At 43.6% G+C, this 16,084-nt stretch overlaps 1 protein-coding gene across 1 annotated transcript in view; it reads right to left on the bottom strand.

The window, feature by feature from the left end:
- Positions 1-7,335: 7,335 nt before the first annotated feature.
- EHF (ETS homologous factor) overlaps positions 7,336-16,084 on the bottom strand; it is a 38,114-nt gene continuing 29,365 nt past the window's right edge. The window contains exons 5-9 of the mRNA XM_035012306.1: positions 15,525-15,593; positions 15,336-15,404; positions 10,158-10,220; positions 8,544-8,739; positions 7,336-8,454 (exon numbers count right to left, since the gene is read on the bottom strand). Coding sequence (XP_034868197.1) covers positions 8,355-8,454; positions 8,544-8,739; positions 10,158-10,220; positions 15,336-15,404; positions 15,525-15,593 — 497 coding nt within the window. The 3' untranslated portion in view covers positions 7,336-8,354. The remainder of the gene's footprint in view (positions 8,455-8,543; positions 8,740-10,157; positions 10,221-15,335; positions 15,405-15,524; positions 15,594-16,084) is intronic.

The following is a 16,084-nucleotide window of genomic DNA, read 5'->3' as shown; positions in this document are numbered from 1 at the left end:
GGGGAGGGGGGAGGGGTGATTGGTTAGCCCGGTGATGGGTATTAAGGAGGGCACGTACTGCATGGAGCACTGGGTGTTATACGAAAACAATGGATCGTGGATCACTACATCAAAAACTAATGATGTATTGTATGGTGACTGACATAATATAATAAAATTTAAAACCACACACACACAAAAAAAGCCTATGCTTTTTACTCTGTTAGCCTGTTTTCCAGTTCTAGTGAGCTAAGGATATCTCCTTCCTAAAGAAAACATGGACATTGATGGAGACAGCAGAGTAGAGTAGAACTGGAAGTGACATGGGCTCTCACACTAATCTGTGGTGTGAAGCAGGACCAGTCACTTGATCTTGCCTTGAGTCTGTCTTGTGCTCTGGGGCAGCACCTGGTACAGTGCCTGGCACCTTGGCTGTAATCATTATGTAGTTGGAAACAAGTGAAGTACTTTTTCCTCTGTGCCATGCTGCCACATCCTTTACTTCTTGCTTTCCCTCTCACCGGGAAGCTCAGTGGAAAGTCCAACATGGACCCGGAATCCTATGTATCCCCATTCAGGTGAGACGTGTCCTCAGGTCAAACTTAAGAGATCACCTCTGTTTTCACGACTTTGGCAGGGATCACTGACTCCATCAAGTGTGAATACACTGTTTTCCTTCTTCTCTTTCTGTTTGCCATTGGAAAAGTCCATTAATGCTGAATGACATGACTAAACAGTCAAGGGGAGAACAGTTGATGTGTTAATAACTCTTAGGTAAATACCATTTGTTATTGTCACCACTGAGGCTTTCAGGGAGGTGACACCATTCCTGGTCCAGGACTGTCCTCTTGTCATCCCTCCATCTTTCAGCAACCTAGAAAGACAGGTTTGGAGCGAGAAGGAATCTGAAAGGGACTGGTGAGCAAGAGGAAGGAAAGGTATGGGAAAGAAATGAGAACTCTGAAAGAGACATAGAGTAAGAGCAAGGAAGGCGTGAGTGCACACACACACACACACACAGACTGAAGCTGAGGAGAGAAGTCAGAAAGCTGATGATTCATCGGATCTTTTACTAGATTCTGTACACTCCCATGCTCCCTCCTCAGCAGTGCCAGGGACCTTTGCATTTATGGCTTCTGAGCAGCTCTTGGTCTCATCTGCTCTTCCACTAACATCGAGGAAGTGTGATTTTTCTTCCCAGACCTGGCTGGGCTCCAGAGGGGAAATGATGTTGACTGGATTCAAAGAATCAGCATAAGAAAGTTGCATGGCGTCACCACGGAGACAGAGGAAAAGGAGCTTCCTTGAGGATGTCCCCATGTTGGGGAACAGAAGATCCCTGTGATTATGAGAACCCATAACCTGTACTTGTAAGGATTCATGAAAGGAAAACAGGGAAACTGGCCTCCCCTCCTAGCTAAAAGCCTGTGTGACTTTGGGTCTATGCATTAAGCTCTCTGTGCTCTTAGGACAGGTGTTTGCACCAAACAATCTTCCAGCTCTCAGTGTGATTAGGAAAGGCGACTTTTTGAACTGAAGTCCACATGACTGGAAGTAGCCAGCCCCATGACACTCAAAGGTGCATGCTAGGCAAAGGGAAGAGCTAAAGCAAAGTCCCCGAGGCAGCAATGAGTTTGGCTGTGACCTTCAACAGAGCATTTTCAGTGACTTGATGTAAACAGAGGCCAGATCACGCTAGTTAATAGACAAGAACTGACTTGTAAGGAAATAGCCAATGGGTAAATGAATGATTCAAGAAGTGAGTCTTGAAAAAAAAGGACGAAAATGGCATTCGTGTTGTTTGTGGCAGACTGTGGAAGTAACCAGCCATCCTGCTTAAGAACCTTTCATTTGCCTGCCCATTTCAATGATCTTCCCTCAATGCCAATATTCCCGACCAGAAAGCCACATCCTTGGAACACTCATATTAATGACTGTAGGGTATGTGTGGGGTTTGGAGATAAGAATAATAAAATCCTCCCACTCCAAGTCTCCACTGACAGCGTCAAACTTGTTTGCACTCGCAGATACTGTCACCATTCCAACAAACATAGAGATATTTGCTTTGGATCTTTATTTTCATTGTTCTCTACAATTCAGGGTCACCTTTGGTTTCTAAGGCTCCCTGGATCTTATTTCAGCCTGGGTTAGTTTTACTCACTACCCTTTTCACCCTTACTCCCTCCTCCCAGTCAGATTCTAGAGCACTGCTGTCCCACCAATTTTCTCTGATTATGAAAATGTTCTATGGGGACACCAGCCGGTCCTGGAGCCAATAGCCATACGTGGCTGGACAGCTCTTGGAATGCAGATGGTGTGATTAAGGAACACGATTTTTAACGTATATAATTTGAGCTCATTGAAACTTAAATAGCCACATGTGGCTAGTGCCTATAGTTTGGGACAGATAGTTCTAAAGAGTTAAAATTCAGGAGGGTTCACAGTTCCCCAAGAGGAGTCACTTGGCAAGTCCATTGTGATTGCTGAGAAATGCATCGATGCAAATAAATAACGCCCAGGGCAGCAAGGGAATTTCTTCTCAATGAGAAAGATACAGAATATATTCAAAGTTGGCCAAGTGTGACGTGCATGAATATTATCAACATATTAATTTGGCCCAAACATGAAAATACTGCTTTTCCTAAGTCAGAGAAGTAATCTCTACATATCATCATTTTCCTGGGCATCTAAAGGGTCTCGCTTTCATCAAGCCTGCCTTTGATGAAAAAGGTCCATATTACATACGTTTGGAAAGTTGGGAACACTTTTCCCTCTCTTATAGATTCACAGTGCACACCATCATCATAAAGGCTCTAAGAATTCCTACAGAATAACTCCGTAAGACTTTGCTTAACTCAGTATTACTCCAATATATTTAACCATGAAACCGTGTGTGCATGTGTGTTGTTTACTTCTTGCTTTCCCTCTCACTGGACATTAGCATCCCAATGAACTAGAGATTATCAGGATTAGGAAGATAGGCTTTGGGGAACTGAGGTCTGGGTGCACAAAGACAGCTTTACTACTTATTTCTAGCTGTGTGTGTGACCTTAAGAAAGTCATTTAACCTTTCTGACCTTTGTTTCCTTCATTGGAAAATTGGAGATCATATCTATATATCAGATTAAATGTAATAATGTATGTAAAACACATATCACAGTACCTGGCACCAGTGGATCTTCCTCAAATGCTCACCTATTATTATTTTCATATTATTGGTTATGAAGTTAAGAACTGACTGAGACTTTCTGGGCCCCAGGAGAAATATGTTATGAACAGGTAGAGCTCACTTACTGCCTTGAAATATTTGCTAAGTATCATATGGGAAGCCGGGATGTGAGTGTGAGCTTTTCTTCCTCCTTTTATTCATCCTTCAGTAAGAATGTTTGTTTGGCATTGAATGTCTCCCTGCAATTCATTCTCAACACAACAGCCAGAGGGGTTGTTTTAAAGCAGAAGTGAGAGCGTGTCACTTCTCTGTGGCTCCCCACCTCACTCAAAAGAAAACCTGGAGCCTTCATAATGTTCTCCGTGTTCTATGTCATCTAGCGCCTCGTTTACATCATTTCCCACTATTGCTTATTCTGCTCTGGTAAATAGACTTCCTCACTGCTCCTTGGACATGTCAGGAACACGTGTCAGGAACCTCAGGACCTTTGCACTTGCTGGTCCCTTCAGTAAGGTATCATTCCCTCTTATCTGCATGGCTCCTTTCCTTACATCTTTCGGGTCTTCGCTGAAATGTTTCCTCCTTATCCCTGGTGAAATTTGCATACGTCCCTACACACCCCAGCACTCTCCACTCCTCTTTGCTCCATATTTCCTTACTATATATCTGATATTTGCTTGTTAGTTTTTGTTTTTTTGTCTGTTTCCATCCAATGAAATATGAACTTCATGAGAGTAGAGGGTTTTTTTTTTATCTCTTTCATTTTTCTACCATAGTTTAGTGTCTAGGAAAGTGCCTGGCACATGATAGATGTTCAATAAATGCTTATGGAATAATTTTATGCAAGAATTGCATGCATTTTGTTGCTGTAGACCAACCACATTTCCTCTGAGCCCAGTTTTGGGTAGTTTGTTGAAGCATGAAACATACAATTACAGGCTGGTCTCTGGTTTTTATTAGTGTTTTCTGGGACCCATCAAACAACAACAACAACAAAAAACCCATACTTTGAAAAATATAATTCTTTCATAAAATAAAAATACTCAGTTTGAATTTCACATAGTTTAAAGGGCAAGATTTCTGATTTAAAAAAAAAAAATAGCGGCAGTAGGATTGTTTCCCACAAATTGTCAACCCAGAAGCCAAATGGGGAGAAAAGCAAGAATTATGCAGATTGCTACAGAAAGATTAATCCCAATTAAGCTAAACTTGTGAGGGCTTATACATTTCAGTGGTTCATAAGGCACAGTCTTGATGGGTTTTTATTAAGTGCTCTATCTCCTATTCCAGAAAAGGCATCCTGAGAACCAATGCTGAAGTTAATTCAGCTCTGATATTGTGATTGCTGTGCTGTTCCTTCTTTCACACCGCATGTATCCATGCAATAGGGTCATGTGGAACATCTCTTACATTCTGTAGAATTAAAGAAGCTCCTCACATAGATGGCTCCATGAAAAAAATGCTTTTTTTAACAATAAAAGAATAAGATAATTGCCTTTCCCTCTTACTATTTTACCTTTTCCTCTATTTTATAGATTTGAAAGACAACACACTTGCAAAATTAAGATCTAACATGCATGACTAACCTTATCAAAAGATCCCTTTTTTCAAAAAGACAAAAATATATATATAAACCAACGCCCACATACTAAAACTTAGAACTGCTTTACACTTAAATAGCAATGTACATCATATAAACACATTCATAATCTTCATTGGTTGAAACAGTTTAAAGGTCCATTACTGGCTTCTCGTACCAGATAAGTCTCACAGCTCCTAATAAGGCAACAGAATTCTCATCCAACATATCTTGACTTGTGGAACCAAACAACCTGTCTGTTTGGTTTCATTTTAGGACAAGTAGGAAGGCAAAGTAAAAAGTCTCGCAGTAGAATGTTCATCTAACCCATAATATGTTCTTGAAGTTTTGGCCATTGTGCTCTTATTCTGGTGAAGAAATGATTCACATCCCGATTATGGATATGGAGAAGTCTTCCAGAAGACATTCATTCATTAAGTCAACACATATTTATCAAGGACCTAGCCCATGCTAGGTGCTGGGAAACAATATGGATAAGATATAGTCCCTGCCCTCCAAGAGCTTACAGTCTAGCAAGGCAAGAACTTTGAGGAAGGACCAGCATGTTCAAAGGAAAACTCATCACGTGGGTCTGCCCTGTTCAGAAGGCAAGTTCAAGAAGCTGTGGATGTATGTCTCTGGGATCCAGGACCTTGCTCAAATTTCATCAAGTCACATATCCAGGAGACTCAGATTATGTGCATCTGGTGAAGTCTTAGCAACACATTTCCTGCCTCAGATTCCCATGAAAATGGCAAATTAGAGCCTAAGCCTTGAGAGCTCAAGGAGACCAGGTTTAGGGACATTGTGAGCATCCAACACAGATAAGCTTCTTGAGTGAGAAGCTGTGAGTCCCCAAGAGACTGGGTGGGGCGGGGCGGGGGGCAGGGGGGACGCTTCACCTGATGCTGGCTTATCTCTGGGATTTTGCTCTCCCTTGCAACACTGTGGTGGGAAGTATTCTGTTCACACCCCAAGTTGGCATGGCTCAATTACCTTGAGTTCTCCAAGTCACGAACAGCACATAGAAAATGCATCAACTCAAGCCAAGACAATAGAGAGATATGCTGAGAACTTAATACTCCAGCCTATTTAAGCAGGAACTGGGTGCCAAGAAACCGTCACTTTCAACAAATAGCACAATCTGTTAATTATCTGCAGAACTGTTCCAATCGGTACTCCCCAGATTTACTTACTACCTAGTAGAAATTGCTCATCGATGGGGAGGGTGCAGAAAGAGCCAAGGCCAAATTGGAGGAATGTGAGAAACTTGCAGGTTTAAGAAGGGTGAGCTCAGGGAAGGATCTAGCCCCCCTGGGTGATGAACAGGCAAAGCCAGGGAAGAAAGAGCAGAGAGCGAATTAGCAGACGTCCCTAATAACTCCACACGATTCAGATGCTCACAGACACACAAACATTCATGCGTTTACACCAATTCAGATATTTGGATGTTTAATTTGTTCTGAGTGAAACATAGTAAAATGCTGGGAAAGCAAGGTGTGTCTTTTTATGCAGCATGCTTTAGGTCTGTGTTGCTCATTGTTATTTCTCTCAGTTCCCTCAGTAACTGTTACTTGACAACACCAAATAACACCTCTGTGGAGGTGACCAAGCCAGGCAGAAATACAAATGGACTTGGTTGTACCTTCAGAAGATCATCTCACTAAGCTGCCATTCCAAGGTTACCATCCATAATGGCTCTCATTATAATCAGGACAAATTCTTAATTCTTACTTCCAACCTTCTGAATACATTACAAATACTTTGCAACCTCTGACTATGAATTGCTCACCTTCGTTGGGTAAGACACAGTGGTAGGTGCTCCATTCGTTGATGAGATTAGCTGTCTCCCTTCCAATATTATGGCTCCAGATAGAGAGGCAAAAGGGAGGAGAAAGCCAAGGACATGGGGAGCCAGAAAGAAAAGGTGCAAAAGGGATCTAGGTGTTCTAACCCATTTTCAAAGTGTCTACAGGCTCATGCTCCTCCCAGGCTTCAGGCCCCAGTGACACCAGAACACCCCAGAACAATTCCACTGAAGAAATCCCCAACGTCTTACTGACCGTAGCTCCTGAGCTGGGCTTTCTGTTTCTCTTCCATCTACCTTTCTTTTCTCTGTCTTTAAAAAAAAAAAAAAAAAATCCTGTAGACACAAATCTAGGCAACACACCATTCACTTTGGGAGGAGTCCAGATAAGACGGGAAAGAGATTATCCAAAAGAGGAAAGATTTTCCCTGGATCTCTCTCTCTCTCTCTCTCTCCACTCCCCCCACCCAATTCTTCTCTCAGCATTTCCTTTTGCAATGTAATTTTTACTCTGCTTTGTCATTCTAGTGAAATGTCTTCTATTATAATTCTTGCTATTACTGTGTTTAATTTATCTGACTTTGGCTCTCATCTGGGGTTTGGAACCTCTAGATTTCCCATTTCTAATATTCCCATTGTCCCTAATATTTTAGAACTTAAAAATTGGTTGACTTTGGAGTCTTGCTTTTACTTCACTCTAGGGAATGAAAGATCTATGCATATTTTTGTTCTGAGAGTAAATCACCATCTTCATCTCGGCAGACTACATCAGTGGTTCTCAATCAAGGACAATTTTGCCCCTCAAGGGAAATCTGGCAATGTCTGAAAATGTCACAACTTTAGGGATAAGAGTGCAACTGGCCTCCAGTGGGTAAAGGTCACAGATACTGCTAAACATCCCACAATGCACAAGACAGCCAAATAATGCACAACAAAGAATTACTCAGCCCAAAATGTCCATTTTGCTAATCGAGAATTGATGGGCTATAGGAATACAAAAGCAAACTCATCACCACCTCCTTTTTCCCATTTATTTTCGAACAATTGGGATTAAAAACAAGCAAGGTTAGAGCCTCTCTTAAATACCTAGAAGTGAGCAGAGATGGCATTTGAAGATTTTTTCCCCAGTCATCGAAGAGGGTGGGAGAGAGACAGCGTTGGCATCAGGTAAATCATTCTTGAATGAGTAGAAAGCCTTCACCATTATTCTTGCTGATTTAAGCATTGCAAGTCATGTGATTACTCAGTGATTATAGTCCACTTGGATTTTGGAAGTCTTCATGCTCCACTCACTGGCTCCTAAAGGTCAAGTTAAACTTCCCAGCATCCTTGGGTTCATCCTGTCAACCTGAGACCTTGGAGTTCATCCTAGCAACCCCACCCGCCTCTCCTGATGAGGCCACGTGGATGCTCATGTGCAGAGGACACATCACCTTCTCCTAATCATTTTGCATATAAAAACATTTAATGCCCTCTAATTTTTTTTCTTTCTCTTAGCAAGAAGCACAAGGCTACAAATCCTGCTCTTCTTGCAGTGGAAAGGAACTTCACAATAGCGGCAAAAACAAATCACGACCACATACAGCATCATATTTCACAGAAAACTGTGTACGTTTGTTCCCCATATAGGACATACTTCAAAGTAACAAAATAATTTTATCAACTGTAGTGTTCCTTCTTCCGATTAGAAGTGGATGTTTTTCCCCCTCAAGGTACATAAATATCAGAGAAAAGTAGTCTTTGGAATACTTATGTCCAGGAGCTCTTGGCTTGCTATCATTTGGGGAATGTTTGGGTTTGTGTTCAAAGTGTTGGCAGGTTCAGTTTTCATTTTCTCGCCATCCACGTGCGTTCTTCCCAAATTTATATACCAGCCTTCGTCCGTCTACACGTTCCAGAATTTCTCTTTTGTAGTAATATCTGTAACAAAGGACATTGCATAAGGTGGCCAGTCAGACCAAGACTGCCAGGGAATTAAGTGGTCATGGTCAGGACTGGAAACTCCTCACCTCATCGCTCGGCTGAGTTTTTCATAGGTCATGCTGCTGTTGTTCTTCTTTTTGCCCCATAGCTGGGCCACAGCCTCTGATTTCAAGAACCTGAAGATGCCCTCAGATCGGTCTTCCCACTTGATTAACCCTGGGTTCTTGTCTGGGTTCAGGAGGATATCACGAATGAATTCCCATAAGTGAGTCCCTCGTGGATCTGAGGACAAGTTGGAAAAGGAGTTTATCAGTGGCCTAAGTCACAGCCAAGAAGGAGGAGAGGAAGCATAGAGTTGCAACATCGTCCATCAGGGAGGACATACTCAATTTTCCCCTATCCACCAGCACAGTCAGATCACAGAATCACCAAATATTTTATCTTTAAAAAAAAGGCATTTGAGAATGAACTAGCACAATTTTTCAGTTTATATATCAGGAAACTGAGACACAGAGAATTCAAGTGACTTGACCAAGATCACCCAATTAGCTAGTGGTAAAGCTAAGACCAAGGAATAAGTCTTAGACCTCCTATGCCAGGGGGAATCTCTTTTAAAATTTTTTTAAGATTTTATTTATTTGTGAGAGAGAGAATGAGAAACAGAGAGCATGAGAGGGAGGAGGGTCAGAGGGAGAAGCAGACTCCCTGATGAGCAGGGAGCCTGATGTGGGACTCGATCCCGGGACTCCAGGATCATGACCTGAGCCGAAGGCAGTCGCTTAACCAACTGAGCCACCCAGGCGCCCCAAGGGGGAATCTCTTTTAATTACTATTGATGAATTGCTCAGGATTCCTTGTCATCTGTCATTTCCCCGAAGAGCAAATTTCAACCACTTTTGTCTAGAACCTCAGCCCGAGTATAGCACTCTCACCCAGCGACTGTGGTTCAGTCAAATGCACATCAACAGGGCTCTAGAACTTTAACTCCTAGAATGTATTGGGTCAGGGTCTGGTAGGAGTTGAGGGGGCCAATTTGACAATGAAGCAACTACTGTAATAAGATTAGCAACCAAATCCTACTTGACCCCCACAAGACCTGCGCTACACCACACCTCCTCACCACTTACTGTGCTATGTTCGTTCAATTCTGCAGAACGACATGTAACAATGTCCAAATGATTTCTTTCTGAGCTCTCCCCTCCATGTCTCTGAGAGTTCCTATATTTTCAAAAAGTCTTATTACTGGGGGAAAGACAACTTCCAAGGAGCACTGTTGAATATTAAAAGTAAACAGTCCTTTCTTGGAACAATCACTCGACAAAGGTAGGAAAGCCAACAGCCAACAAAAGAAAAAAAGAATACATCTCCGTTTTTACTTCCCATCTTCTTTTCTCATCCATTTTTCTGGAGAGAGGGAAATTGCTAACCTCGTGCCTATCAGGTCTCATTCACTGGGTATCTCAATTTTAGAACAAACAGCACAGCACAAAGAGGAAATTCCAGTGGATCTCCACTTTGAGAAACTGCAGAGGGGCTTACTTTGCCAGCAAGTGATGCCCCCACTGTCTCACCCTAAACAGGCTGAGGTAAAGAAGTGGAGGTGACAGGCAGAGGCAATATTTGTCTAAAACCTAGTGGCCTCCAGTTACACCCGCCCTGAAGGGAAGGGACAACAGCCATCTGAAAGCCAGGCAACTTACTGTGCTTTTTGGTGTGGGACTTTGCAGGGTGGTCTTGCTCTTTTTTCATCTCAGGTGACTCTGCTAAAAGGAACAATGAGAGCTGCTTAATTTACCCATTTCCTACAGTCATCATTGCCATTCATTCATCCACTCATTTAACCAGTATTTATTGAGCACCTATTACATGCCTGGCACTGTTTGTGTGTGTGGTATATGAGCAAAATAAAACAGAGATGAGAAATACTATGAAGAAAAATCTTGCAGGGTAAGAAATGGGGATAGAAATGTGAAGGTGGGAATAATTTGCAATTAAATATAAGGCGGTCACAGAAGACCTCTCAGAGAAGGGGACCAGAGGATGTGAGGGAGACAGCCAGCCATGCAGAGAGCTTGCAGAAGAACCATCTATGAATAAGAATAGTAAATGCAAAGGCCCTGAGGTCAGGATGTGTTTGGTACATTCACAGAATAGAAGGAAGCCAGCGTGACTGTGAACAAGAGGCAGAGGTTGAGATCAGTAAGGCTTCATGGGACTCTTTTTGGATTTTAGCTTTTATTCTGAGAGAGATAGGAAGCCATTGAAGGAAATAGGTCACTGAAAGAAGGTGTGTGTGTGTGCATGTGTGTGGGTTTTCTTTTTACATAATACAAAATGTAAACACTTATAACAAAGAAAAATGGCTTTTAAGCCAGAGGAGTGCCCTTTTTTGGCAAGCAAAGTTACATTTTAATCAGTCTGACAAAGGGGCCATTGACTGGCCTGCGCTCAGTACAGAGGGCCACCAGGGGACTATAGAAACACAGATTAGTTTAACAAATGACTCATTATGGTAACCCTTGTGAGTATCACCAAAGACAAGATGACAGAGGCAGATCTGGTGAAATGAAACTTCTTAAAAAGAAAAATAAATGGTCTAGCAGTGCGCGCGCACGTGTGTGTGTGTGTGTGCGCGTGTGTGTGTGTGTGTGAATGGGCGCTTCAGGTGTCAGGAAGACCAGGCAGAACTTACCAAAAAATCTCTCAATCAGTAACCCAGCAATCTGAATACAGAGTAGTCTCTAAATGCAAGCCAATCCTGTTAAGAAACTGGGCCAGTAAGATGCATTTCTCAGTGCACAGTACATCCGGGCTTCCTAAGCTAGGGTTCACCCACCGATCCCTGTGTGGCCTTCAAGGACATTACGGATGGACTGAAACTGCATGCAAATGGGGAGCACCCAAGGCATTCATTTCCATTGTCAAGAGTGGTTCATGATTCAAAAAAGTTAGAATAGCCATTAGCTCCTAAACAAACTGGTTAATACTGTTTATTGAGCACTTACTATGTACCATGCACTGTGCTCTGCTTTATGCATGAATGGCCTATTCACTTTACTCAACAACCTTCTGAGGTGGCTACTAGATGATCCAAAGATCTGTGCAGGAGCTGAGACACAGAGAGTTCAGGTGACTTGTCTGAAGTCACACAGCCTGAAAGTGGAGCCACGATGTGAACACACACAATTTGAATCCAGAGGCTTCAGTCACAACCACCACTCGGTGCCAATTCTAGAGACAACGACACATAAGAGATTTCACAGAAGTCTTCCCTGCCAAGAATCAGGCTCAGGTCTCTAATGCTCAAGTTAGTGGGAAAAAGTAATTCCAGCTCAACGATTCTGGATTTCCCAGCATGCGTGGACACATACACTGTCACCTATAAGAGCACCCAGCTCGTCACGACTCAGCATTCCCGGTGGTTTCTCCACGAGCCAAGGTAGAAGGAGGACAGGGATTTCATAAGCTCTGGTTAGCTGAGAAACCTCTTCTTCGGGCCAAGAATCTCCCTTGGTATTGTCAGCAGGAGGGCCTGCACCTGACTGGGGTTTCTCTGAAATCTGGAAGGGCAAATTCGCAGGAAATGCAAGGAGACTCCACTCTCCCACCTTGTAGGTTTCAGGGTGAGGTTGCAACATCCCATCAGGATGTGACAATATTGCGACAGGTCTGGCACTCACCCCGGTTTCCAAGTGATACATCACTCTGACAGGGCCGCGTTGTTCTGCAGACAAAGAGTGGCATTTACCCAGTAGGCCACAAGCAAAGCTCATTTTCCAATGGCATCCAGGAGGGATGCAGGGCCATTATTTCAGAGCCAGGGTTGAGTTCAGAAAAACCCACGGGTTTCTCGGCTTATTGGCCTCCATCACCGTTTAAGGGTTCCGAGCTGATATAGAATTAGTTACTTTGGGGGCTAAGCTACCTTTGTGAATAAGACGGAAACCTTGGACCCTCTCCCCAGAAACATGCACGTATGTGTACACTCATGAGAATTTGTAAACAGCTTCAGGGGTTTAGGCTCACTTGATGAGTCCATGGACTCTATAGACTTAAAGACCCCAGACCAGACAGACCATGAGGGAATGTCCTCTGTGAGATGTCAGCCCTTTACCCAGCCTGGACTTCCATCCAGCTTCAAAGAAAAACCAAAAACAGAGAACAAAATAAATCCCCCAATAAAAATGTTTCCATCATAATATGAAGGAATATGCAGCCAAAGGCAAAAGAAAACTCGAATATCTTCCAGCCTCCTCTTCCCGTCCCCAGTGTGTGTGGGCAAGCTGTGGAACCACGGACCTGCCTTCGCACTAAAGTCTTTTGATCTGAAACCTCACTTTAATATGATGGCCTCTCCCCTTGTGTCTTCCCCTCACCCTAAAATAAAAGTCAAAACCTTTGAAGTTAGCCATGTGGTTAAGTGATTCATTCTTGTAAAATAATGGCTCGCTCTGGGGAAGTCGTCCGGCTCGGCTTTCTCTCGCTCTGCTCCCAGGCACCTCAGGCCAAGGTCCAGTCTGGGCAAGGGGAGCACTGAGCCACAGGTTTATGACGCAAGTTCCAGAGCGTGACTTCAGCTAAGCTGCTTCGCAAGAAGCGAAGATTAGAAGCATTTGCATGTGATTCAGCTGTGAGCCATTTCTTTACGGGATATACAAATATCAGTGTTATAATAGACCATGCCACCCTAGCTCTAGGCTTGACAAGTCAGTGAATAAACACATCAGGCCCGAGTTGGCGTGACTGGCTCGAGGACTATCGGGCAGATCAGGAACACTCGCAGCAGCCACTTTGTGAAATGGGCAGATGACAGAGGAATCAAAACAAAGCCCGCTTCCCCACCTGGGTTTATCACAGAGGGCATCAGTTTATGTGGAGCCTCGCCTTCGCTTGGCTTGTAACTTGCATTAAAACATAGAAAGACATTTAACTGCACTCAGTTTCATGGGAACTTGAAATCTAAAGACTCGGATAAATGACGAAGGTCCTTTTTTAGGGGGGTGGTGTTCTGGTCCCATCCAGTAGAGATTAAACCTCTCCGGAAGGAATGGACCCAGGCAAGGCTGTAATTAACTGTCCCTCTGGAAGGCTGGGGGATAGTTAATTACTCCAGAGAAGCTGCCAGTCCCAGATGCTGAGTGGATTCTATCAGTAATAATTCCGGTAGAGGTCCTGGATTGCTTCACCGTGTTCCAAGCAAAGGATCAGAATGGGCGACAAAGGAATCTAGGATCAAGGGAGGTAAAGGAGTGCAGATCTGTAAAGCCCGTTTTAAGAATTATTCAAAAATGGAATAAGGGGACAGTGAGTTCCCTATTGCTGCAAATATGAAAGCAGAACTGGCCCCTATGGATTGTGAGATTCTAGAAGGTAAGTCAGGATACAGAAGAGAGAAGGGCAGCCAGGCTGTGAGGGCAGGAGAGCTGGGACAATGGCTTTTATGTTTTCCAGGTGCTTCAGGACCCCCGAGGCTCAGGAAGTGATGGGTGCTAGTTTATTCTCAGCTGCAATCTTCTGCCATAATCCAGAGACCCAACTGGAAGAACATGGGAGGCATCACCTTACAAGGTGTGAGGAAGTCAGAGTGTGACCGTGTGGTTTCCTCGGCTCTGAAACCCTCGGTCTTGACTGGGTGGCAATGATTGCTACAGAAATGTTCCCCTGATTGGCTCAGTTCCCCCAGAAGGGCAAACCCACTGCAGAGCCTTTCCAGTATCTGATCTGTTTCCTAAGCTGAACAAATACTGAGAGTGACACATAATGCTGTGCCCATTGGGGGAGGGGGAAGTCAAGAAATGAATTGGCCTCCATTCTTAACCTCAATTCCAGAAGCACTGACACTGGCTACCAGCCCTGCTTCATTCAAGGGGTTTGACCCGAACAAAACCTCAAACCTCATTATTTCGGTTCTTAAAAACACACTGAACAAAATAAAAAACAAGGGGAGGTTTTGGGGGAGGAGAAGCTGTGTGATTCCAAGTTCTTTCACAAGCACACATTTAAATCCCAATTCTGAAGATGCCCCAACTTCAATTCCAGGAAAAGAGCAATTGCCTCATGACAAGTCTAAGCTCCAAATTTCATAGACCCAAGCAGTTTTACAAATTCTCACCCAGGTCGAAACCCTCTCTTCACCCCCCCAGTGCACTCACGCTCACAGGACACGTGCCAAAATGCCTCTTTGTGAGGGGAGGGGAAATTATCATCTGAAAGCCCCTCTCTGGACTCCCAGTGGACCACCCCTCTCAGGGGAACCTTGACTTGGAGTCAAGGATAGCCTCCCCTCCGGTTGCATCCAATTTTAACCGAACACAACTAACGTGAGCATAATTCATCCAGTACAGGTGGTCTGACTAATCAGAGAGTCCCAATGAGCCATCAGGGTCAGGCTTAAAAGCTGATCTGTGATGGCCAGGGTTCTAGAAATTTCCGACAGCTACCCCACTACCCAGAGATCATCACTGCAGGTTCACTGACCTCTGAAGGTCACTTTTAGATATTCTTTCCCTAAAGTCAGACGTAGTTTGTTGAAAATTAAATACAGCTTCTTCCCCCATAAGTATACCCAAGTCAAAACAGTTTTATCAGATAATTTCCTAAAAGCAAGCTTCTGCTGAAAGGAGTTTTTGTTGTCACAAGAGAGTGACTTGGTTTCCCAAGAGACCAACAGTTTTCCCAGAGGCTTCCTTGCTGGTCATTTTCAATGTACAAATACTAGCTCAAAAGCAGACCTTTTAAAAAGAGTAACTCCCTTCCTTTCCCAGTCTTTCAACAAGAAAGACTCCAGCAAAGTAGAAACGCAGGGTGTTGTAATTCTCATTAATTCTCAGTAAGCACTTGCAGGAGGCACCCTCAGCCCCGATATCAGGACAACTTACCGACAGGAAGGTGACCCGTGCTTGTCATGGAGATCTGGGCCCGACAGAACGTCTTGCTGTCCAACAGATCTGCAGCAATGAAATGATAAATGACATTAAGAGCCCCTTCCTTACAACATAACTTTGTGGCTGTTAGAAGACAGAATAAGCAGAATGTCAAAGGCCCGTAAGTGTTGGGGAGTTAGTTACCTACTGTGCTACCATAGTTGGTGCCATATAAATAGTTTTCTTCTTTCCATGTGTTCATGATGGAAGGGTCTACAAAAGACAGAAAATGGGGATGGTCAGCAATCATCTTTCCCTGGGTGATGAGTTTGCCCTTTCTAACTCACTGCCCATCAGAGAGGTACTGGGCCTCGTGGGTGGTCCTCAGAGAGAAAGGATAAGATTGGACTTCTACCACATGCTACTTTATAAGAATGTTAACTCCTTTTTCTTCCAGCGTCCTAACGGAAATGGGCTTTGTTATGGCCCCAACTCTGTGTGTTCTACACCTGCTTCCTCTTTAGGGCAGTGAGGGAATACTATAGTGAGACCCTGTCCTAGGCCCATGCTTTGGCTTTCTGGGAATATTCCCATAGCAGGGGGTGGGCTCAGGAGCCTGGCATCGTCTTGCATGCTACTGTATAATCACCAGAATATTTTTACATTGGAAAAAGAAATTGTTAAGGACAAATAATTCCTAATTAATGAGTCTCGTTTCCTAAAAATATCTTCCCGGGAGAATTAATGTTTCTTTCAGGAAAGTC

Source organism: Mirounga leonina, unplaced genomic scaffold, assembly GCF_011800145.1.
Source record: "Mirounga leonina isolate KUSES-001 unplaced genomic scaffold, KU_Mleo_1.0 Mir_166, whole genome shotgun sequence".
NCBI classification, from domain to species: Eukaryota; Metazoa; Chordata; class Mammalia; order Carnivora; family Phocidae; genus Mirounga; species Mirounga leonina.
Note: the sequence above shows the minus strand (reverse complement) of the source record. Positions and strands in the feature narration are given on the sequence as shown.